The sequence below is a fragment of the Sinocyclocheilus grahami genome, unplaced genomic scaffold (genome assembly GCF_001515645.1).
Source record: "Sinocyclocheilus grahami isolate Dianchi unplaced genomic scaffold, SAMN03320097.WGS_v1.1 scaffold472.1, whole genome shotgun sequence".
Lineage (NCBI taxonomy): Eukaryota > Metazoa > Chordata > Actinopteri > Cypriniformes > Cyprinidae > Sinocyclocheilus > Sinocyclocheilus grahami.
In genome coordinates, this window is record NW_015505651.1 from 430,641 (window position 1) to 456,747 (window position 26,107).

General features: G+C 37.6%; 6 gene segments (V, D, J or C); all 6 read left to right on the top strand.

Annotated features, from left to right (window-relative positions):
• LOC107553403 (Ig kappa chain V-I region Wes-like) overlaps nucleotides 1–2,059 on the top strand; it is a 13,344-nt gene extending 11,285 nt beyond the window's left edge. Inside the window, 1 exon segment of the V gene segment in view lies at nucleotides 1,681–2,059. Within this exon segment, the coding sequence occupies nucleotides 1,681–2,006 (326 nt within the window).
• A 2,136-nt stretch (nucleotides 2,060–4,195) lies between these two features.
• On the top strand, nucleotides 4,196–4,827 carry LOC107553396 (Ig kappa chain V-I region Wes-like). The segment is given in 2 exon segments: nucleotides 4,196–4,273; nucleotides 4,363–4,827. Coding segments are annotated over 2 exon segments (405 nt in total).
• Nucleotides 4,828–6,461: 1,634 nt separating this feature from the next.
• Nucleotides 6,462–6,950, top strand: LOC107553370 (Ig kappa chain V-I region Scw-like). The segment is given in 2 exon segments: nucleotides 6,462–6,510; nucleotides 6,610–6,950. Coding segments are annotated over 2 exon segments (390 nt in total).
• Nucleotides 6,951–8,365: 1,415 nt separating this feature from the next.
• LOC107553401 (Ig kappa chain V-I region Wes-like) lies at nucleotides 8,366–8,849 on the top strand. The segment is given in 2 exon segments: nucleotides 8,366–8,425; nucleotides 8,515–8,849. Coding segments are annotated over 2 exon segments (384 nt in total).
• Nucleotides 8,850–19,973: 11,124 nt separating this feature from the next.
• Nucleotides 19,974–20,591, top strand: LOC107553399 (Ig kappa chain V-I region Scw-like). The segment is given in 2 exon segments: nucleotides 19,974–20,051; nucleotides 20,141–20,591. Coding segments are annotated over 2 exon segments (387 nt in total).
• A 5,111-nt stretch (nucleotides 20,592–25,702) lies between these two features.
• LOC107553371 (Ig kappa chain V-III region MOPC 321-like) overlaps nucleotides 25,703–26,107 on the top strand; it is a 1,334-nt gene continuing 929 nt past the window's right edge. The window contains 2 exon segments of the V gene segment in view: nucleotides 25,703–25,780; nucleotides 25,870–26,100. Of these exon segments, the coding sequence occupies nucleotides 25,732–25,780; nucleotides 25,870–26,100 (280 nt within the window).

The window sequence follows — 26,107 nt, forward strand, 5'->3', positions numbered from 1 at the left end:
GAAATTTTTAGTTTTTTTTAGCCTTTTTTTTTTTAAAATTTATATTGAAATGTCCTTTTTTTTTTTTTTTTTTTTTGTGATCAACTTTTTTATTCAGATTTAGTTTCACATCCGAAACGTATATCACAGTTCCAGAGAACTATGTCCAAACCGATGACTGTTTTTGAGTGACGGGATCCACAGTGGTAACTGGGTTTGCATGAATCCCAGAGGATCGCTGCCCTCTTCCCCTTCTGCGAGAACGACGAGACAAATATTACACTGGCGACTTTTATCTTCCAGTCTCGCCATTTTATCTTGACGTGTATCTACAGTTAGCTTAACCTTGGCCGAGTCTTGCTTAACTTTCCGAACAGCTGTCTGGATATTGTCAATTATTACTAATCAGTCTCATCTCTTTCTCCAGAATTCCAATTCTTTCAGCGATTGGTTGAAATTCCTCCTTAATTTCCCGAACAACGCCGAACTGTTGCTTTAACTCGTCGCCGTTTTTTCTGCGGAGAGGACGGCAAAAGCTGTCGTTTGGCATCGTCTTAAGTCGGATTCTGGGTTTTTTTCTTCATCCATATATATCTAGAAATAGCTGTATTAAGCTCCTTGAAAAAACCTTCAGGGGGTGGAAAAGGCAACATGGAGAATAAAAAAGTAACCCTGGGGAGCACATTCATTTTAATTGTAGATATTCTTCCGTGAAGAGCTAAACAAAGGGGAGACCACCTGTCTAAGTCCTCCTTGATTTTATTCAGGAGAGTTTTATAATTACCATTAGAAAAATAATGTATTGAGGGAAATATAGTAACACCCAAATATGTGAGCTGTTTGACTATGGGGATCAGAGGAGGTAAACCATTAGATTCTTGTCTGGTTGCCTTATTCAGCGGCATTAAAGCTGATTTATTCCAATTAATTTTGTAACCTGAATGACTGCCAAATATGTTGAAAAGATTCAAGCACTCAGGAACGCACACAGAAATATTGGAACCGTAGAGCAGGATATCGTCAGCATAGAGGGAGATTTTATGTGCGGTATTTACGCAGATAATAGGTTGTATAGTTAATGTTTGCCGTACTGCTTGTGCTAATGGTTCCACTGATAAAGTAAAGAGCAAGGGCGATAACGGGCAGCCTTGGCGGGTGCCCCGGCCCAGGGCAAAAGAGGAAGATGCTAAAGAGCCTGTAAGAACCCGTGCTGAACAGCCACTGTACAGTGTTTTAACCATTTTGATAAATCTCTGTCCAGCCCCTACATGATCGAGAACTGCCCAAAGAAAACTCCACTCAATCCTATCAAAGGCCTTCTCCGCGTCCAATGAAATGACTGCGGAGGAGGCCGGATAGGAACTGGACCTATGAATAATATGTAGAAGTCGCCTAATGTTATCAGAGGCAAATCGATCTTTGAGAAAACTGGACTGGTCAAAGTTTATGACTTTGTCTATGCATTTATTCAGTCTATGGACTGTTTTAGTGAAAAGTTTAGCATCTGTAGTTATTAAACTAATAGGCAGATAACTGGCACATTCTAAGGGATGCACATTCTTTGCCCTTCTTGAGTAAAAGGGTTATAAGAGCTGTGTTTTGATCCCTGTGAAGGGTTCCATTTTCGATCGTGAAATTAAAAGAGTTGAGAATAAGTGATGAAAAGTTTTGAGTTGATTTTCTTCTTGTTGTGTGTTTCAGAGAGTAGAGGACAGATCAGCGTCACTCAGAGTCCCTCAACGACAGCAGCTCAACCAGAAGAAACAGTCAAAATCAACTGTAGAACCAGCACAGATGTGTACTTGAGTGGTTCGGATCATTGTTTAGCCTGGTATTTACAGAAACCTGGAGAAGCTCCTAAACTCCTGATTTATTATGCAAACACTCTCCAGTCAGGAACTCCATCTAGATTCAGTGGCAGTGGATCTAACAGTGATTTCACTCTGACCATCAGTGGAGTCCAGACTGAAGATGCTGGACATTATTACTGTCAGAGTTACCACAGTGGTGGTGTGTTCACACAGTGATAAAGAGTGGTACAAAAACCTCCGTCAGTCAGAGGCACAGTGATGTACTGATGCTGCAGCTGCTCAAACACTATCACTCACTACTGACACACAGAGACCAAACACAGAACTACACATGAGCTCAAAACTGAGTTAGGAGTCAAATCAGCTCTACTAGACTGTGTTCTGTCCTGTGACAGACGGGCTTGACTCAATTATGCTCAGAATCAGAGAAACACTAAAGTGCATAAATTGATATTAAATCAAACAAAAACCAATGATGTCACATTTCTCAGTTCCAATGTTGTAGTTTTTTGTTTTGTTTTGTATAGAACAGATTATTTAACCCTCATAACGATGTTCTTGAGCAGTTTCTCAAGTAGTTTATTCATCTTAAGCTGCCAATATCCAGCAACTACTAAATTGTCCCTAGCAATAATTTTGATCAAACGATTAAAGTGGACATAACACACAGTTTCTGCAAATCTCATGTTGATCTTGAGTACCTATAGAGTAGTATTACATCCTTCATACTTCCGAAGATTCTTTAGTTTTATCAGATTTATAAAAGACAGATACAGCTTTAATGCTTCTCTCCTGGAGGCGTACTGTGAGCGGAGCTATATAGTCACAAGCATGCGAAGCATTTGCGTAGCGATCATCTGCAAGCTGTGACATCGACATAAATCGAAAACAAGGAACGAAAACTTTATTAATCTAAATTAACTACGGCTAAAAATCAGATCCAGCCATAAAATATTCCATCCAGAATCGGATCCCAACAACTTTCGTAACCCAAATGAAGCACGTGGATGGGCGTGCTCTCACTCTGGGCTACGTTTCCCAAACCCTTCGTCAGATTACTATGGTCGCAAGTTCCATTGAACTCTATTGGCAACAACAGAACTTGCTAATTTGTCTCCTCCGCATAACCCTGTTAACCATTTTGTTATCACGATGTATGCGCGTGTTGTGATACCAAAATGGTACCAGAGTGACACGGGGGAGACGAATTGTTGACTAAAGTCGTTATTTTTGTTTTCTTTGTGCACAAAAAATATTCTCATAGCTTCTTAAAATTACGGTTGAACTACTGATGTTTCATGGATTATTTTAACAATGTCCTTACTGTGTTTCTGAGTCTTGATTGTGGAAGTATCCTTGCTGTCTATGGAGGGTCAGAAAGCTCTTGGAATTCATCAAAATATTTGTGTTTTGAAGATGAACGCAGGTCTTACGGGTTTTGGAACGACATGAGGGTGAGTAATTAATGACAGACTTTTCATTTTTGGGTGATCTATCCCTTTAGCATGAAAATCCAACTCTTTAGCAGTATAAATAAGTCAGAATGCATGAAATGGCATTAGACATCCCCTTTAAATAGATATTTACCGCTATTTATTAAAACATTTACTCTTATTTCATGTGGTTTGAATTGGTTGTAAATGTTATGCAAAATTTTTTAAGTTCACTCTCATTGATAAACCATGATTTGTGCATCAGTCATCAGTCAGTCAGTAAGAGTGTGTCTCAGTCAGTTCCTTAGTTCACTAGTCAGTGCACTATTCAGGGATTACATAACGCTCATGCTCAAAACATTCCCACAATGCACCATAAAAGCCAGTATGCATTGCTGCTGTCTGTTGTTATGTCCCTTTTGTTTGTGTGTCTCTGTCCAGGAAGAAGACTGATTGGTTCCTGCAGTCTAATTGGTGCCATGCCCTGCCTGGTCAGCTGACTCCTAGCTGCTTATAAAGGCCTCCTTCATCACTTCCTGCACCAGCCTCATGCCCTGCTTTTCAGAAAGAACTCTACCGTGTCCTACTCTTTCATGATACGCCTTTACCCTAGATGGGGTGTAACACTATAGTATTGTTTCTTAAGGTCCATTAAACCAACTGAGCTGAAATACATGCGTTTAATTCATATACAAAAACCTTGAAAAATCTAAATGTTTCACGTTTTTAATATATCCATAATCATAGTCAAAACTTAATAAACTGACAGATGATAAAACATCACTCAACATAATTGTACAAAACAAAGATTAAACAGTTTGATGTGCAGGTGGTGCAATGATGGACAGGATGAAATGAACGAGCAAACTTCACTTAGAAGCTCATTTAAATACAGGATCAGTTCATTTGCATATTGATCAGATGCTTCAGTGCTCTGAGAGCGTTTATAGTGCTGTGAGTTTAACACTTCATCACTGACACACACAACAATCTTCATCAACATGACCTTCATCATCATCTTCATCTGGACTCTCACAGCGTTTGCTCAAGGTTTGTGGAGCACAAGTTTGATATGAATTCATTTCTTCAAGTATATTGTCAGAGTTTTGAGTTGATTTTCTTCTTGTTGTGTGTTTCAGAGAGTAGAGGACAGATCAGCGTCACTCAGAGTCCCTCAACGACAGCAGCTCAACCAGAAGAAACAGTCAAAATCAACTGTAGAACCAGCACAGATGTGTACAAATATAGTGATGGGGATGATGCTTTATTCTGGTATTTACAGAAATCTGGAGAAGCTCCTAAACTCCTCATTCGTTATGCAAAAAGCCTTGAGTCAGGAATTCCATCTAGATTCAGTGGCAGTGGATCTAACAGTGATTTCACTCTGACCATCAGTGGAGTCCAGACTGAAGATGCTGGACATTATTACTGTCAGAGTTTTCATTGCAGAAAAAGTGGTGGTTCTTGTGTGGCTGATCGTATGTTCACACAGTGATAAAGAGTGGTACAAAAACCTCCGTCAGTCAGAGTCACAGTGATGAACTGATGCTGCAGCTGCTCAAACACTATCACTCACTACTGACACACAGAGACCAAACACAGAACTACACATGAGATCAAAACTTTCCTTATGAAACTACCACTCAAACTTCATAACTGTCGCATCACTGCATGAGTAGAAGTGAAACTGATCCAGTTCAGAGCGTTGAACCGATCAAACAGTGAAACTGTGAGTTTGAGCTGAAAATCAGATTTGCATTGGCAGCTTTAGTGATTCTGATCGTCTCAGAATAGAGCAGCTCCGTCTCCAGAGACCATGTTCAAACCCCAAGAGCTTCAGTTCACATTTACTGCTAAACGCAGCTGTTCTCAACTATTACAATCCATCAACAGCAGCTGAAACTTTAGTGAAGGAAGGACACACTGATCAATTACAATCCATCAATGAAAGTCTTAAGTCTGAATGAAATTGGTCATTAAAATATTTCAGCCTAGCTCAATATAATGCAACAAGTCACAAGCATAGTTCTTACTAGCAGAGCTGTTGCATAAACAAAATGTTTATGACTTGAAATGACTTGACTTATGACTTGACTTGAAATTTTCCCCAAATGTCGGTAACAACCCAAGTAATTCATACAAAGAAAACAAAACAACCAAGTTTAGAAATTAAGTTATGTGTAGTAAAATGGAATGATACAGGGGGAAAGTATTGAAAACATGAAGAAAGGGAGGTGCAAAAAGGCATGGAAAGCCAATACACCAGCTGAAATCTATCAGTAATTAGAAAGCAATCCTGCCCCTTGTCAGTGGAGATTAATATTAGCTGGTTCAGTCCCAACACCTACAGTACCAGGATGATGAAGATGAAACAAGGGTGGACATTTCAGCAAGACAATGATCCCAAACACAGAAAATAAAGCTGCTAGAATGGCCCAGCCAATCACCGGACTTGAGTCCAATAGAAAAAAAGAACTAAAGAGTTCATAGAAGAGGCCCACAGAACCTTCAAGATTTGAAGACTGTTTGTGTGAAAGAATGGGCCAAAATCACACCTGAGCAATGTATGCAACTAGTTTCTCCATACAGAAGGTGTCTTGAAGCTATCATTACCAATAAAGGCTTTTGTACTAAGTATTAAATACATTTCAGTAGTTCAATACATTTACCCTGTGTCATTCCATTTTATTACTCCGAACATAATTTGTGAACTTATTTGTTTGGTTTTCTTTGTATGTATAGATTACTTGGGTTGTTACCGATATCTGGTGAAAATTTCATGTCAACAGCACCTTTAGAAATATATTTACTGAGAAAATGGTGACGTGTTCAATACTTATTTTACCTACTGTAAATGATGTGGAGTGTGTTTGCATATTGATCAGATGCTTCAGTGCTCTGAGAGTGTTTATAGTGCTGTGAGCACTTCATGACTGAGAGCTTTTCTCTATTTTAACTGAAAGAGCAACCCAGTAATTAGCACTTCTTGATTAATTGATGTTAAATTGTATTGTTTCTATTGTGAAATTTATGTTGTATTGTCGTTTGTGAGAATCGCATATTGAAACAAGACACTGAAACAAAATTTCCCCAAGGGGATAAATAAAGTTACTACTACTACTACTGTTTTACATGAGCGACACATGCTTCAGTGCTCTGCATGTGTTTATAACTCTGACAAACATCAAACATGACCAATAACTGTTTTTCACTCTAACTGAACCTACAACCAACAAAAATGACTTTCATCGCCATACTGATCTGGATGCTGGCAGTATTATGTAGAGGTTTGTGTCAGTAAAGATAACATGTGTTGATATTTTTTATGTTCTGAAGATATATGGTTGTAAAAGTGTTTGTGATTTCTAATCTTTCTCATTTGACAGAATCTATTGGGCAGGTGACAGTGACTCAAACTCCCTCAGTGCTGCTCGCTCAAACTGGACAATCAGTCACTGTAAACTGTAAATTGAACAGTGATGCAAACTGCTGTAATAATGGAAATCATTTTCTTAACTGGTACCTAAAGAAACCTGGAGAAGCAACTAAATTCCTGATTTATGCAACAAGCACCCTCCAGCCAGGAGTTCCATCTAGATTCAGTGGCAGCAGATCATCTGGGAGAGATTTCACTCTGACCATCAGTGGAGTCCAGACTGAAGATGCTGGACATTATTACTGTCAGAGTGTACACTACATCAACAGTGTTAATGTGTTCACACAGTGATAAAGAGTGGTACAAAAACCTCCGTCAGTCAGAGTCACAGTGATGAACTGATGCTGCAGCTGCTCTAACACTAACACTCACTCAACAGTCAGGATTTTCAAATTCTCAATTAATCTTGAACTATATCTGTGAGGTTAATAATTTGGCCGCATGTTCTTGTTTCATCATGAATCTGCAGGTGTTTTCATGCTCCAATGAGTGAAGTTTATTTATCAAATGTGAGCTAAAGACCACAAACACAAGTGACACAAAAAGACTCAAAGTCATAAAGCTACAATTTTATTTACTAACTGAATTGTAATAAAATCACGACAGAATGATAAAGCACACATATAGTCTTGTATGAAGCACTCAAAGATCAGATGTGAGTAAATATAATAACTGCAGGAGTTCATTACAGTTTGTGATGACAGCATGAGAAGATTGGGTGCAAATGTTTTTTTAAAGTACAGAAAATATAACTTTTGTCTGCCATGTCTACTATAAATTATTAACCTATCAAAAATTTGTAAACAAAACAAAAAAAAATAATACAATTAAACAACCATCATTTCCATTATCTGCAGGTTTTACTTAAAAATCAACACACTAATCTGAAAATTTAAGTTGAGGTTGATTGCCAAACATTACTAAGAGTGAACTAAAAAATAAAATTAAGATATATAAATAAGCGAAAATGTGCATCCTTTCTATAGAGCCACAAAGTGTTTAACAGTCAGTTGTTGTATTAATAATATTAAATGATGATTTACTTACTGCCAACATCCAGTTTGGTGCCGCTGCCGAAAGTCCACCACAGTGATAGAAACTAATAGAGCAGCTGAACAAAAACCTCCTGAACGCTTCACTAACTGCACAAACACACATCAACTGAGTCTCCAACAAACACATCCACTCACAGCAGACATTACCTTCAGTTACTTCATCTGCTTTATGCAGTCTGTGTTATTACTAAAGCATCAAAACGAATTTATGAAAAAATTGACATTTTATATCATATGTGACGTGACTCACAATCAAGCTCAGTTGATTCAGTGATTGACAGAGATGTGTGATGATCCTCATGTCTGTAAAACCTGCAGGAACATCCATGGATTTGACATAAAATATAGGGATTAACAGTCATGTTTCTCTCCAGCTACAGTCAAAAATATTCTCAAAGTCTAATATGAGATTGCCAGGTCATACTAAAGTTGGTCTTGAAGATGTATAACGTAAGTGAATGATCGGATTCAAATAATAATAAAAAGATGGATTTTTTTCTCACGTAAGTGCATTTTGTGTCTCTTAACAGTCTGCGACTGTCTTCAGGTAAATGATCTGGAGAGTGTTTGCATATTGATCAGATGCTTCAGTGCTCTGAGAGTGTTTATAGTGCTGTGAGTTTAACACTTCATCACTGACACACACAACAATCTTCATCAACATGACCTTCATCATCATCTTCATCTGGACTCTCACAGCCTTTGCTCAAGGTTTGTGGAGCACAAGTTTGATATGAATTCATTTCTTCAAGTATATTGTCAGAGTTTTGAGTTGATTTTCTTCTTGTTGTGTGTTTCAGAGAGTAGAGGACAGATCAGCGTCACTCAGAGTCCCTCAACGACAGCAGCTCAACCAGAAGAAACAGTCAAAATCAACTGTAGAACCAGCACAGATGTATACTTGAGTGGTTCGGATCATTATTTAGCCTGGTATTTACAGAAACCTGGAGAAGCTCCTAAACTCCTGATTTATTATGCAAACACTCTCCAGTCAGGAACTCCATCTAGATTCAGTGGCAGTGGATCTAAGACTGATTTCACTCTGACCATCAGTGTAGTCCAGACTGAAGATGCTGGTCATTATTACTGTCTGAGTTTCCACTACATAAACAGTATACATATATTCACACAGTGATAAAGAGTCGTACAAAAACCTCCGTCAGTCAGAGTCACAGTGACTGAACTCTTTCTGCAGCTGCTCAGAGGAAGATCTTGTTTTTGCTCTTTCTCCTCATATTCTGACTCTCTGTAGGGAGAAGAGAAATGCTGGAAACTGGACTGATTGAATCTGCACAGTGTTGAGGTTTTGATTTGATTCATTGTGCTCTTATAGATCTGTCACATGATGGCGATTGAAGCTCAGCGGCCATTTTAGAGACACTCATGCAGCTGTTTTCAGTCACGCAGCTACAGCTCCAGTATTGAATGATGAATGACTAAACTTAAATTCAATAACAGAAACTCACAGTTCAATAATATATTTCAAAGCAGCAATAAAATCTGACATTAATGATACCATAATCATTGTTTCATAACTTTTCAAACTATCTCTTTCGGGTCGGTTCAGCAAATGCTTCACATAAAGACCAGACGGTGGCGCTGCTGATTTATGATACTAAAACCGCCATATTGTGTGTCTCAATTTCTCCCATCGATTGTAAAACCACCGCAGCGCTTGATCTCAGTTACTATACACTAATGTTGAAATGTTTAAGATCACCCATACACAAATGTAATATATGTATGTACATATATTAATGGGATAGTTCACCCAAAAATGAAAATTCTGTCATTAATTACTCCCCTTTATGTCGTTCCAAACCCGTAAGACCTTCGTTCATCTTCAGAACACAAATTAAGATATTTTTGATGAAATCCAAGACCCTCCATAGACAGCAAGGATCCTACCGCAATCAAGATCCAGAAACGCAGTAAGGACATTGTTAAAATAGTCATTGTGACATCAGGGGTTCAACCGTAATTTTACGAAGCTATGAGTATACTTTTTGTATGCGTAAACAATGTACGCGGATACGTTGTTTACGTTCAGATCAAAGCGTAAACAACGTATCCGCATACGGTGCTGCTGACACAGAACAGCATACGTTGTTTGCGTATGTGATACTCTCCAAATTGATTTTCTTCTTGTTGTGTGTTTCAGAGAGTAGAGGACAGATCAGCGTCACTCAGAGTCCCTCAACGACAGCAGCTCAACCAGAAGAAACAGTCAAAATCAACTGTAGAACCAGCACAGATGTATACTTGAGTGGTTCGGATCATTATTTAGCCTGGTATTTACAGAAACCTGGAGAAGCTCCTAAACTCCTGATTTATTATGCAAACACTCTCCAGTCAGGAACTCCATCTAGATTCAGTGGCAGTGGATCTAAGACTGATTTCACTCTGACCATCAGTGGAGTCCAGACTGAAGATGCTGGACATTATTACTGTCAGAGTTTCCACTACATAAACAGTATACATATATTCACACAGTGATAAAGAGTCGTACAAAAACCTCCGTCAGTCAGAGTCACAGTGACTGAACTCTTTCTGCAGCTGCTCAGAGGAAGATCTTGTTTTTGCTCTTTCTCCTCATATTCTGACTCTCTGTAGGGAGAAGAGAAATGCTGGAAACTGGACTGATTGAATCTGCACAGTGTTGAGGTTTTGATTTGATTCATTGTGCTCTTATAGATCTGTCACATGATGGCGATTGAAGCTCAGCGGCCATTTTAGAGACACTCATGCAGCTGTTTTCAGTCACGCAGCTACAGCTCCAGTATTGAATGATGAATGACTAAACTTAAATTCAATAACAGAAACTCACAGTTCAATAATATATTTCAAAGCAGCAATAAAATCTGACATTAATGATACCATAATCATTGTTTCATAACTTTTCAAACTATCTCTTTCGGGTCGGTTCAGCAAATGCTTCACATAAAGACCAGACGGTGGCGCTGCTGATTTATGATACTAAAACCGCCATATTGTGTGTCTCAATTTCTCCCATCGATTGTAAAACCACCGCAGCGCTTGATCTCAGTTACTATACACTAATGTTGAAATGTTTAAGATCACCCATACACAAATGTAATATATGTATGTACATATATTAATGGGATAGTTCACCCAAAAATGAAAATTCTGTCATTAATTACTCCCCTTTATGTCGTTCCAAACCCGTAAGACCTTCGTTCATCTTCAGAACACAAATTAAGATATTTTTGATGAAATCCAAGACCCTCCATAGACAGCAAGGATCCTACCGCAATCAAGATCCAGAAACGCAGTAAGGACATTGTTAAAATAGTCATTGTGACATCAGGGGTTCAACCGTAATTTTACGAAGCTATGAGTATACTTTTTGTATGCGTAAACAATGTACGCGGATACGTTGTTTACGTTCAGATCAAAGCGTAAACAACGTATCCGCATACGGTGCTGCTGACACAGAACAGCATACGTTGTTTGCGTATGTGATACTCTCCAAAATGGCACCAGGGTGATGTGGAGGAGACGAATTGTTGAATAAAGTCCTTATTTTTGTTTTCTTTGGTCACAAAAAGTATTCTCCTAGCTTCGTAAAATTACGGTTGAACCACTGATGTTTCATGGATTATTTTAATGATGTCCTTACTGCGTTTCTGAGTCTTGATCGTGATAAGATCCTTGCGGTCTATGGGAGGGTCAGAGAGCTCTCGGAATTCATCAGAAATATCTTAATTTGTGTTCGGAAGATGAACGCAGGTCTTACAGGTTTGGAACGACATGAGGGTGAGTAATTAATGACAGAATTTACATTTTTGGGTGAACTATCCCTTTAAACTTCCATACATGAAGTATATTGTCATATGAAGTAAAACATATGAAATCTATTACAAAATTGTACCATTTTAATATATTAACATCATATATTTATATCTATTCCATACACATATGTATGTTTATGTATGTGTAAAATATTTTTGGACCTGTACATGTATATCCATCATAAAAACTGTCAATACACATAAATATTATGCAAGTAAATATAAAGATAAACATGTATTTAAAAAAAAAAAATTATATATATATATATATATAAATAACAAAGCCATACATAAACAAACATAAATAAAATTATGTTCACATATATGGTTGCTAGAAAAAAAATCATCACATAGATATTAATAACATATGGACATATTGAACTTTGGGGATTTCATATGTTATAAACGTATATCTTTATCTACCCAGAATACACATGTATGTGAAAATGATGTATTGCTTATAGGTAACATATGAGAAAATCACTTTTAATATAGGGCAATATATAACATATATTACATTTCCATATGGGCAGTAATATATTTTTGTTCTTTTGAAAGAAAGTAATATTTCATTAAGCAAAGATGCATTCAACTGATCAAAAGACATTTATAATTTTACAAAAGATTTCTGTTTCAAATAAATGCTGTTCTTTTGAATTTTCTATTCATCAAAGAATCCTGAAAAATAAAATGTATCAACAGTTTCCACAAAAATTGGGCAGCACAACTATTTTCAACATTGATAATCTTGAGCAGCAAATCAGCGTATTAGAATGATTTCTGAAGATCATGTGGGTAGAGTACCCAAAAACTGTACTCAAGTAAAAGTAAAAGTACTTATAGAAATATTTACTCAAGTAAAAGTAAAAGTAATAGTCTGAATAGTTACTTGAGTAAGAGAAAAAAAGTATTCAATAAAAAAAACTACTCAAGTAGTTAGTTACTAGTTACTTTGGATCATATACTGTATATCTATAGTCTATTTTTATTTAGATATATTGATACAATTTATGTAATGTGTGTATGTATGTATATATACACTGCCGTTCAGAATATTTTTAATGTTTTTTTTTAATGTAATTTATTTCAGTGATGCAAATCAGAATTTTCATCAGCCGTTAATATGCCAGTCTTCAGTGTCACATAATTCTTCAGAAATCATTCCAATATGTTGATTTATTATCAATGCTGTTCTTTTTAGCTTTCTATTCATCAAAGAATCCTGAACAAAATGTCACAGGTTCCAAAAAATATTACGCAGCAAAACTGTTTCCAACACTGGTAATAAATCAATATATTATAATGATTTCTGAAGGATCATACGACTCTGAAAACTGGACTAACAGCTGATGAAAATTCTGATTTGCATCACTGAATTTATATATATAAACTCTATAAAATGCTTTGTTGTTTCAACCTAACTTTTAAATTTTATGTAAAAATTTAACCCAACGGTTGGGTTAGTCCATATTTGACCCAAAGTTGGGTTGAAACAACCCAGCATTTTTTAGAGTGTATATATATATATATAAACCTCTGACACGGAGAAGCGTGAAATCTCCTCACATGACTGCTACCAAACATCTGAACATAACGAAACAAATGCACATTGACGGATCTTCTTCCGTCTGTTCTGCAAAATGTAAACAAATATAGCCTATATTTCTTCAAGCGTAAATATTGTAAAAATATCCATATAAATTGTGTCTAGGAAAAGGCATTCCTCCTGGCAAACAATATCCTTTGCAGATTTGCTTTCAATTGACTGTAGATCCAAAGCCACGTCTTAAACGCTCTTGATGTTCGAGAACCGCTTCAGACAACTCAGCGCGTGCGGCAGGGAACTGAATGATTTGCGAACCAATTCACTGGTTTGCCAACTGGTTTGATCAAGCCTTTGAACAGAATTGACTCAAAAGAACGAATCATTCACGAATGGGCATCGCTCATTGCCCAGAGAAAAGTAGACAGCGCGTTTGGAATAAATTGAAGCATTTTTAACTTGTATTGCATTAAGATAAAGTAACGAGAGGAGCGTCGCCCACAGTAACGAAGTAAAAATACATTTTTTTTTCACAAAAATTTACTTGATTAAGAGTAAAAGTACCCATCTTTAAATATACTCTAAAAGTATTAGTTACCCAAAAAATTTACTCAAGTAAATGTAACGAAGTAAATGTAACTCGTTACTACCCACCTGTGACACTGACCAAACACAGAACTACACATGAGCTCAAAACTGAGTTAGGAGTCAAATCAGCTCTTTTAGACTGTGATCTGTCCTGTGACAGACAGGTTTGATTTAACTATGCTCAGAATCTGAGAAAAATTTAAGTGCATAAAGTGATTTTAAATCAAACAAAAAACAATGGTGCAATATTTTTCTGTTCCAGTGTTGTAGTTTTTGTGTTTTGTTTAGAATAGATTATTTAACCCTCATTGTGTACAAGCGACATAAAGATGTTCTTGAGCAGTTTGATAAGTAGTTTATTAATCTTAAGCTGCTAAAATACAACAACTACTAAATTATCCCTAGCAATTATTTTGATCAAACAATTAAAGCGGATATAACACACAGTTCCCTTTCGAAAAGGAACACCATGCTGCGTCCTCTAGAGGGCGATAGGGGAACGCCTTCAGCGTGATCAGTGTCTGAAGCATGAATGAAAAAACGACAATGAACTTGACATTGGCAGGCGGCAGCCTATGACATAAACAATAAAGCGACTGCGGGTATAAAAGAGCACCTGCGGAATACGTTGTCCTCTTCTTTGTCTTCAAGCCTAGTGTAGGCTAGGTCTCCTCTCATTCTAAAGAGTTGTTGTGCTGAGACCTCTACTCTTAAGAGTTCCCCTACCAGGGTTCAGCGTTGTTAGGCCTCCTCTCGTTTAAGAGAGTCATTCTGCTGAAGCCTCCGCTCTCCAGAGCTCCGCTTAAGCAGTACTTATGTTACATAGGCTCTCCTTCTTTAAGCCTCACTCACTGTGTCTAGTGTTGAGTGTAGTTAAATCTCCTCTCGTTTGAGATTCGTTATGCTGAGACTTCCACCCTTAAGAGCTCCTAAACTAGGATTAAGTGTTGTTAGGCTTCCTCTCGTTTAAGAGAGTAATTCTGCTGAAGCCTCCGTACTCCAGAGCTCCGCTTAGGCAGTACTATTAGTCAGTGTTGGGAAGGTTACTTTGGAAATGTAATAGGTTACAGATTACAAGTTAACCTACTTAAAATGTAATAAGTAGTGTAACTTTTCAATTGCTTTATTAAAGTAATGTAACTGATTACATTTGATTACTTTTTGATTACTTTTCTAAATTTCTAATGTTTGCAACTGTTAATCATTTTTAAACATGTAAACCAGGCAGGGTTAAACTTACAATATGTGCTCAACACTGATAACTGTCAGACTGTCGAAATCCTTCATCACTTGAATTAAGATTATAATATTTTCATTTTAAAGGAGACATTGGATGCAAAATATCTTCATTTGCGTATAAATGTGTCTTAGCAGTGTGTGGACACGACCACCTTACAATAACCCCCCAAAAACCTAAACAGTCTCAATTATAAAGCCATTTTGATTTTGGAGTGAATACCAGCACTCTCTTCCACCTTCAATACCACGATGGAGGTGAGACCCTTGAGCAAGGCACCAAACCCCCAACTTTGTTGGTGTGTGTTTACTGCTATTAGTATATAGGCTCTTCTGTGACCCTCGCTAACTGTCTCTAGCACTGAGTGTAGTCAGGTCTCCTCTTAGCTAGGTCTCCTCTCGCTTTAGAGAGTCGTTATGCTGAGACCGCCATTCTTAAGAGTTCACCTACCAGGATCGAGTGTTGTTAGGCTTCCTCTTGTTTAAGAGAGTCATTCTGCTGAAGCCTCCGCTCATCAGAGCTCCGCTTAAACAGTATTAATGTGTAGGCTCTCTCTCGAGCCTCACTAACTGTTTCTAGTGTTGAGTGTAGCGATGTCTTTGGATAAAAGCGTCTGCTAAATGACTAAATGTGTGTGTGTTCACTGCTTTGTATGTGCACTTGGATGGGTTAAATGCAGAGCACAAATTCTGAGTATACTTTGTTGGTGTGTGTTTACTGCTATTAGTATATAGGCTCTTCTGTGACCCTCGCTAACTGTCTCTAGCACTGAGTGTAGTCAGGTCTCCTCTCGTTCTAGAGAGTCGTCATGCTGAGACCTACACTCTTAAGAGTTCACCTACCAGGATCGAGTGTTGTTAGGCTTCCTCTTGTTTAAGAGAGTCATTCTGCTGAAGCCTCCGCTCATCAGAGCTCCGCTTAAACAGTATTAATGTGTAGGCTCTCTCTCGAGCCTCACTAACTGTTTCTAGTGTTGAGTGTAGCGATGTCTTTGGATAAAAGCGTCTGCTAAATGACTAAATGTGTGTGTGTTCACTGCTTTGTATGTGCACTTGGATGGGTTAATTGCAGAGCACAAATTCTGAGTATGGGACACCATACTTAGCCACATGTCAGTTCAATTCACTTTCACTAAATTTGTTTATGTCTGGCTGCGCAAATCATTTTACTCCAGACTGCTTTCTGAGTGAGGGACAAGGCAGGTTTTGTTAAAAAGTTCAAACTCAATGATGTATCAGTGCCCATTGTTCATGATCCAGCTGCAGATTTCTGACTTTAAAGGGTTAGTTCACCCAAAAATGAAAATTAGCACATAAATTACATTCAGACGAATCCAGTCGGAGTTATATAAAAAATTGTCTTTGATTTTTCAAGCTGTTTAATGCCACTCAGCGGGTGTTGCATGCATCAGTCCAAAAGAAGTTAAATAAAAATCCATCCATAAAAATGTCTCACACGGCTCCGGGGGGTAAACAAAGGCCTCCTGTAGAGAATCGATGCGTTTTTGTTAGAAAAATAACCTTAAATAAAATAAATATTTAAATAAAAAACGTTTAAAACTTTAAAAAATAGTTTAGCAACGCTGACCTCATATGTCATCAGCCTGGAGCTGCTTCCGTGTACAACTGCTGGCGCAAGCTGCATTAAAATGATTATTACATTTTGAAAATGTATATTTTGCTTACAAAAACGCATCGATTTGCTACAGGAGGCCTTTGTTCACCCCCCCCCGGAGCCATGTGAGACACTTTTTATTTAACTTGTTTTGGACTGATGCATGCAACACCCGCTGAGTGGCATTAAACAGCTTGAAAGGTCGAAGGCAATTTTTTATATAACTCCGATTGGATTCGTCTGAAAGAAGAAAGTCATATACACCTAGGATGGCTTGAGGGTGAGTAATTTATGGGCTAATTTTCATTTTTGGGTGAACTAACCCTTTAAAATCATTCTGAGGTTAAATACATATTTAAAATCATAACAAGAAATAGTTTAATAGCTATGATACTGTTTTTGAAATCAAATCTTTGCATAGCTATGACCGTAAACGCTGGAATCTAACAATGCCTTCGAAAAAAATGTTAATCTTAAAAAAATAAAGCATATACATAAGCATGTTATAAACTTCTGACACATTGGTGTTTCATATTTTAGAGTAGTCACTGCAACTCAATTAAATCTGTACGTGGGAGTGTGTGTGGAAAAAGTCATATGTAACCCCCTTTGTAATCCTTAACATTTTCATAAGTAACTATAATTTAATTACACATTTTTTCTTAGTAACTGTAACTGATTACAATTACTTTTATTTTGTAATTAAATTATGTAATTCCGTTACATGTAACTAGTTACTCCCCATCACTGCTATTAGTATATAGGCTCTTCTGTGACCCTCGCTAACTGTCTCTAGCACTGAGTGTAGTCAGGTCTCCTCTCGTTCTAGAGAGTCGTCATGCTGAGACCTACACTCTTAAGAGTTCACCTACCAGGATCGAGTGTTGTTAGGCTTCCTCTTGTTTAAGAGAGTCATTCTGCTGAAGCCTCCGCTCTTCAGAGCTCCGCTTAAACAGTATTAATGTGTAGGCTCTCTCTCGAGCCTCACTAACTGTTTCTAGTGTTGAGTGTAGCGATGTCTCCTCTCATTCTAGAGAGTTGTTGTGCTGAGACCTCCACTCTTGAGAGCTCCTCAACTAGGGTTGAGTGTTGTTAGGCTTCCTCTTGTTTAAGGGAGTCTTACTGCTGAAGCCTCCACTCTTCAGAACCCTGTCTTTGGCAGTAATTGAGTATGTAGTTTCTTTTTTGAGCCTCACTAACTGCCTCTGGCGTGGAGTGTAGTTAGGTCTTCTCTCACTTTAGAGAGTTGTTATGCTGAGACCTCCACACTTAGAGTTCCATACTTTGGTGGGTGAGCTAGTTTATGATGATTGGCGAGCTTGAGGCTGCCTGTAGAGGCCATAGCATTTCGCTGGCAGGGATGTTGTTCCTTGAGTCTTTGACCTAGGGAATCCAGTTACCTGGGCCCTCATTCCCCTAGCGCCCTCTAGAGGACGCAGCGTTTCGAAAGGGAACGTCTCGGGTTACGCATGTAACCACGGTTCCCTGAGAATAGGGAACGAGACGCTGCGTCTCATTGCCATGCTTCGAGAGCCGCCTGCCAATGTCAAGTTCATTGTCGTTTTTTCATTCATGCTTTAGACACTGATCACGCTGAAGGGGTTCCCCTATCGCCCTCTAGAGGACGCAGCATGGCGTTCCTTTTCGAAAGGGAACCATGGTTACATGTGTAACCTGAGACGTTTCTGGCAATCTCATGTTGATCTTGAGTACCTATAGAGTGGTATTGCATCCTTCATACCTCCAAAGAGTCTTTAGTTTTATCAGATTTATAAAAGACAGATACAGCTTTACTGCTTCTCTCCTGGAGGCGTACCGTGAGCGGAGCTATATAGTCACAAGCATGCGAAGCATTTGCGTAGCGATCGTCTGCAAGCTGTGACATCGACATAAAACAGGAATGAAAACTTTATTGACTTAAATTAACTATGGCTAAAAATCAGATCCAGCCATAAAATATTCCATCCAGAATCGGATCTCAACAACTTTCGTAACCCAAATGAAGCACGTGGAAGAGCGTGCTCTCACTCTGGGCTACGTTTCCCAAAACCTTTGTCAGATTACTATGGTCGCAAGTTCCATTGAAATCTATTGGCAACAACAGAACTTGCTAATTCATCTCCTCTGTGTCACCATGGCACCATTTTGGTATCACGACGTATGCGCCTGCTTTGATCTGAACGTTAAAGTTGTTTATGTTCAGATCAAAGCATGCGCATACGACGTGATCCCAAAATGGTACCAGGGTGACACGGAGGAGATGAATTGTTGAATAAAGTCGTTATTTTTGTTTTCTTTGTGCACAAAAACTATTCTCATAGCTTTGTAAAATTATTCTTATTTCATGTGGTTTGAATTTGTTGTAATTGTAAATTTTATGCAAATTTTTAAAGTTCACTCTCTTTGATAAACCATGATTTGTGCATCAGTCATCAGTCAGTCAGTAAGAGTGTGTCTCAGTCAGTTCCTTAATTCACTAGTCAGGCAAAAAAAGCGCTCTACGGACAGATAGATACAATGATGTATATCGGCAGAAACTTACAAGTTGATTACATTCTTAAAAGGAATGCTTAAAAAAAGAGGTTTGATTTTGGGTTCCCCAAAGAACCCTTCAGTCAACAGTTCTTAGGATACAGTTTTTCTTTCTCTTCTTAATACGACTTTTATAATGTTTCTATTTTAATATATAGTCTATTGCATTGTGTGGAGAGTCGTACCAAGCATTTCATTACATGTCGTACTGTGTATGATTGTGTATGTGACTAATGAAGTTGAACTTGAAGTTGAACTTGACTCAACTATGCTCAGAATCATAGAAAACCTAGTGTGAAAATTGATATCAAACAAACAATAATGGCACCATGTGCTGTTTGCTTTTGTACATTATTTATGCTAAACTGTAAAGTCATTGTGAATCACCAGCAACATAAAGATGTTCTTGAGCAGTTTCTCAAGTAGCTCCTTCATCTCAAGCTGAAAATTAATTTATTACTCATAACACATTTCTCATGAGCAGAAGTGAAACTGATCCAGTTCAGAGTGTTGAACCGATCAAACAGTGAAACTCTGAGTTTAAGCTGAAAATCAGATTTGCATTGACAGCTTTAGTGATTCTGATCGTCTCAGAATAGAGCAGCTCCGTCTCCAGAGACCATGTTCAAACCCCAAGAGCTTCAGTTCACATTTACTGCTAAACGCAGCTGTTCTCAACTATTACAATTCATCATAGCTATTTTCCAGAGTATAAGTCTTAATGAAATTGCTCATTATTGTTTTTGAGTTTGGCTCAAAATAACACAAAACTTAATAAGCATCTATTATTAGCAAAACTGTTGCTTCACAAACAAAATGGGGAAAATGGTGTTTCTGCTGTCTTCAGGTAAGTGATCTGGAGTGTGTTTGCATATTGATCAGATGCTTCAGTGCTCTGAGAGTGTTTATAGTGCTGTGAGTTTAACACTTCATCACTGACACACACAACAATCTTCATCAACATGACCTTCATCATCATCTTCATCTGGACTCTCACAGCGTTTGCTCAAGGTTTGTGGAGCACAAGTTTGATATGAATTCATTTCTTCAAGTATATTGTCAGAGTTTTGAGTTGATTTTCTTCTTGTTGTGTGTTTCAGAGAGTAGAGGACAGATCAGCGTCACTCAGAGTCCCTCAACGACAGCAGCTCAACCAGAAGAAACAGTCAAAATCAACTGTAGAACCAGCACAGATGTAGCAGAATATAGTGCGCCACGTTACTATTTAAGCTGGTACTTACAGAAACCTGGAGAAGCTCCTAAACTCCTGATTTATTATGCAAACACTCTCCAGTCAGGAACTCCATCTAGATTCAGTGGCAGTGGATCTAACAGTGATTTCACTCTGACCATCAGTGGAGTCCAGACTGAAGATGCTGGACATTATTACTGTCAGAGTTACCACTACATCAACAGTGTTAATGTGTTCACACAGTGATAAAGAGTGGTACAAAAACCTCCGTCAGTCAGAGTCACAGTGATGAACTGATGCTGCAGCTGCTCAAACACTATCACACACTACTGACACACAGAGACCAAACACAGAACTACACATGAGCTCAAAACTGAGTTAGGAGTCAAATCAGCTCTATTAGACTGTGTTCTGTCCTGTGACAGACGGGCTTGACTCAATTATGCTCAGAATCAGAGAAACACTAAAGTGCATAAAGTGGTATTAAATAAAACAAAAAACAATGATGTCACATTTCTCAGTTCCAGTGTTGTAGTTTTTTGTTTTGTTTTGTATAGAACAGATTATTTAACCCTCATAAAGATGTTCTTGAGCAGTTTCTCAAGTAGTTTATTCATCTTAAGCTGCCAATATCCAGCAACTACTAAATTGTCCCTAGCAATAATTTTGATCAAACAGTTAAAGTGGACATAACACACAGTTTCTGCAAATCTCATGTTGATCTTGAGTACCTATAGAGTAGTATTACATCCTTCATACCTCCGAAGAGTCTTTAGTTTGATCAGATTTATAAAAGACAGATACAGCTTTAATGCTTCTCTCCTGGAGGCGTACCGTGAGCGGAGCTATATAGTCACAAGCATGCGAAGCATTTGCGTAGCGATCGTCTGCAAGCTGTGACATCGACATAAAACAGGAACGAAAACTTCATTAATTTAAATTAACTATGGCTAAAAATCAGATCCAGCCATAAAATATTCCATCCAGAATCAGATCCCAACAACTTTCGTAACCCAAATGAAGCACGTGGATGGGCGTGCTCTCACTCTGGGCTACGTTTCCCAAAACCTTCGTCAGATTACTATGGTCTCAAGTTCCATTGAACTCTATTGGCAACAACAGAACTTGCTAATTTGTCTCCTCCGCATAACCCTGTTAACCATTTTGTTATCACGATCTATGCACGTGTTGTGATACCAAAATGGTACCAGGGTGACACGGAGGAGACGAATTGTTGACTAAAGTCGTTATTTTTGTTTTCTTTGTGCACAAAAAATATTCTCATAGCTTCTTAAAATTACGGTTGAACTACTGATGTTGCGTGGATTATTTTAACGATGTCCTTACTGTGTTTCTGAGTCTTGATTGTGGAAGTATCCTTGCTGTCTATGGAGGGTCAGAAAGCTCTTGGAATTCATCAAAAATATCTTAATTTGTGTTCTGAAGATGAACGCAGGTCTTACGGGTTTTGGAACGACATGAGGGTGAGTAATTAATGACAGAATTTTCATTTTTGGGTGAACTATCCCTTTAGCATGAAAATCCAACTCTTTAGCAGTATAAATAAGTCAGAATGCATGAAATGGCATTAGACATCCCCTTTAAATAGATATTTACCGCTATTTATTAAAACATTTATTCTGATTTCATGTGGTTTGAATTGGTTGTAATTGTAAATTTTATGCAATTTTTTTTAAGTTCACTCTCTTTGATAAACCATGATTTGTGCATCAGTCATCAGTCAGTCAGTAAGAGTGTGTCTCAGTCAGTTCCTTAGTTCACTAGTCAGTGCACTACTCAGGGATTACATAACGCTCATGCTCAAAACATTCCCACAATGCACCATAAAAGCCAGTATGCATTGCTGCTGTCTGTTGTTACGTCCCTTTTTCTTTTGTTTTGGGAGGAGTTTGTGTGTCTCTGTCCAGGAAGAAGACTGATTGGTTCCTGCAGTCTAATTGGTGCCACGCCCTGCCTGGTCAGCTGACTCCTAGCTGCTTATCAAGGCCTCCTTCATCACTTCCTGCACCAGCCTCATGCCCTGCTTTTCAAAAAGAACTCTACCGTGTCCTACTCTTTCATGATACGCCTTTACCCTAGATGGGGTGTAACACTATAGTATTGTTTCTTAAGGTCCATTAAACCAACTGAGCTGAAATACATGTGTTTAACTCATATACAAAAATCTTGAAAAATCAAAATGTTTCACGTTTTTAATATATCCATAATCATAGTCAAAACTTAATAAACTGACAGATGATAAAACACCACTCAACATAATTGTACAAAACAAAGAATTAACAGTTTGATGTGCAGGTGGTGCAATGATGGACAGGATGAAATGAACGAGCAAACTTCACTTAGAAGCTAATTTAAATACAGGATCAGTTCATTTGCATATTGATCAGATGCTTCAGTGCTCTGAGAGTGTTTATAGTGCTGTGAGTTTAACACTTCATCACTGACACACACAACAATCTTCATCAACATGACCTTCATCATCATCTTCATCTGGACTCTCACAGCGTTTGCTCAAGGTTTGTGGAGCACAAGTTTGATATGAATTCATTTCTTCAAGTATATTGTCAGAGTTTTGAGTTGATTTTCTTCTTGTTGTGTGTTTCAGAGAGTAGAGGACAGATCAGCGTCACTCAGAGTCCCTCAACGACAGCAGCTCAACCAGAAGAAACAGTCAAAATCAACTGTAGAACCAGCACAGACGTGTACAGGGATAGTGATGGGGATGTCAGTCAGAGTCACAGTGATGAACTGATGCTGCAGCTGCTCAAACACTATCACTGACACACAACAGGGCATTTATATAAATATTGAATTAAATATAAAGCATTCATTTTAGTTTTTAACATGATAAATGCTTAAATCTACAACACTTTATCTTATTGAATTTGTCTAACATTTTATCTGTGAGGTTCATAATTTGGCCACATGTTTGTTTCATCATGAATCTGCAGGTGTTTTCATGCTCCAATGAGTGAAGTTTATTAATAAGTGTGAGCTAAAGACCACAAACACAAGTGACACAAAAAGACTCAAAGACATAAAGCTACAATTTTATTTATTGACTGAACTGTAATAAAATCACGACAGAATGATAAATCACACATATAGTCTTGTATGAAGCACACAAAGCAGAGCAGATGCAGATGCGAGCGACTGAAGCTGGATGTGGAGAATGAAGGAGTCGCTCATGTGCTGTTAGTCTCCATGTGAGACATGAGTGAGAAGAGCAGCAGATCTACTCTGAACACTGCTGTCTCGTCACGTGTCCAGTGAGCGCAGGCTGGCCGCTCCGTGTGGCCTCACAGCTCACTGAGACGCTCTCCATCCACTCCTGCTCAGAGAGAGTCAGGCTGCTGCTCCAGCTGTACAGACCGTCCTTCTCCAGGAGCCCAGCGCTGCTCTCCTAAAAACGTGGCGTAGCACTTTCCAAAACATCCGCTTTTCAAGATGCACGTGTATATTTGGCTGATCCTTGACACAATCGCCGGCAGCAGCGCAAAGTTGATTCTGTGCTTACTTGATCAATATTTGATGTTGTTTAACATGTTGTAATTTAAGTAGCAAATGAGAATCGCTCAAATTAATGCATATATTTTGAGACAAAGGTCTTCTTAACTATTGTTTTGTTTGAGATAATTAAAGCAACAGTTTTTAAATAACGAAAGAAAATTAAAAAATATGGTATTTGGGGTAAAAAGCACCCCTGCTGTTGGGGCTAAAGGCACAGTAACTAACTTGATCATTAATAGATGGCTGACTTTTCCATTTGTTGACATGACATGGTTAGATTCAGATGGTAAATATCATATATTATGTTGGGTGTCCACCTTAGAGATAATCACCATGTTTAGAATGAAACCATCATATTTAAAAACGTGATATTAATCATATCATATAATAAAATATAATTTGTTGTTACTAGCCTACTGTAAGTCTATATTAAATTATTATGGGATCTCCTTCAATGCTTTCAGAATCTTTTTTTTTATTATTATTTTGTTTCTGTATTTTAAAATTTATATTTGTTACATTAACATATTTTAATGATAGTATATTTATTGAACAAATTAATTATTTTATTTTTCAAGATAAACAGAAAATAGTACAAACTTTGCTAAACTGATACTGGCCACCTCGTACATTTATAAAATTTTTAAACAAAATAAAGGACTTGTATGATTTATTTTCAAACAAAATCTGTTGCTCCATTAATGTTCAGTACAAACATATATGTTTTTTTCTGCAATTATACATTTTAGGTGCAGTGAAAAGCAATTTTGTTAAGGTGTGCCTTTAGCGTCGTTGTACCATATATTGATTCAAAGTGTCATTTTCGTTATCAACTTCAATGTTGAACTGAAGCAAGCTTTTATTAAAAAAGAATCAAAGATCAGATGTGAGTAAATATAATAACTGCAGGAGTTCATTACAGTTTGTGATGACAGCATGAGAAGATTGGGTGCAAATGTTTTTTTAAAGTACAGAAAATATAACTTTTGTCTGCCATGTCTACTATAAATTATTAACCTATCAAAAATTTGTAAAAAAAAATTAAATAATAATAATACAATTAAACAACCATTATTTCCTAAAATATCTGCAGGTTTTACTTAAAAATCAACACACTAATCTGAAAATTTAAGTTGAGGTTGATTGCCAAATATTCAGAGTGAACTAAAAAATAAAATTAAGATATATAAATAAGTGAAAATGTGCATCCTTTCTTTAGTGTAACAAAGTGTTTAACAGTCAGTTGCTGTATTAATAATATTAAATGATGATTTACTTACTGCCAACATCCAGTTTGGTGCCGCTGCCGAAAGTCCTCCACAGTGATAGAAACTAATAGAGCAGCTGAACAAAAACCTCCTGAACGCTTCACTAACTGCACAAACACACATCAACTGAGTCTCCAACAAACACATCCACTCACAGCAGACATCACCTTCAGTTACTTCATCTGCTTTATGCAGTCTGTGTTATTACTAAAGCATGAAACTGAATTTATGAAAAAATTGAAATTTTATATCTTATGTGACGTGACTCACAATCAAGCTCAGTTGATTCAGTGATTGACAGAGACTCGTGTGATGATCCTCATGCCTGTAAAACCTGCAGCAACATCCATGGATTTGGCATCAAATTGAGGGATTAACAGTCATGTTTCTCTCCAGCTACAGTCAAAAATATTCTCAAAGTCTCACAGGAGAGAGTCAGGATAATATACTAATGTTGGTCTTGTAGATTTATTCAGAAGTGAATGATCTGATATAATTTATAACAGCTTAGCTATTAGAATATTTAATATTGAAAGATTAATTAGTAACATTATTTTATGTCTGTTATTGAGTGACTGTCTTCAGGTAAATGATGTGGAGTATGTTTGCATATTGATCAGATGCTTCAGTGCTCTGAGAGTGTTTATAGTGCTGTGAGTTTAACACTTCATCACTGACACACACAACAATCTTCATCAACATGACCTTCATCATCATCTTCATCTGGACTCTCACAGCGTTTGCTCAAGGTTTGTGGAGCACAAGTTTGATATGAATTCATTTCTTCAAGTATAATGTCAGAGTTTTGAGTTGATTTTCTTCTTGTTGTGTGTTTCAGAGAGTAGAGGACAGATCAGCGTCACTCAGAGTCCCTCAACGACAGCAGCTCAACCAGAAGAAACAGTCAAAATCAGCTGTAGAACCAACAAAGATGCACTCCTTTGGGGAGGGAGTTATTATTTCAGCTGGTACTTACAGAGATCTGGAGAAGCACCTAAACTCCTGATTTATTATGCAAACCGCCTCCAGCCAGGAACTCCATCTAGATTCAGTGGCAGTGGATCTAACAGTGATTT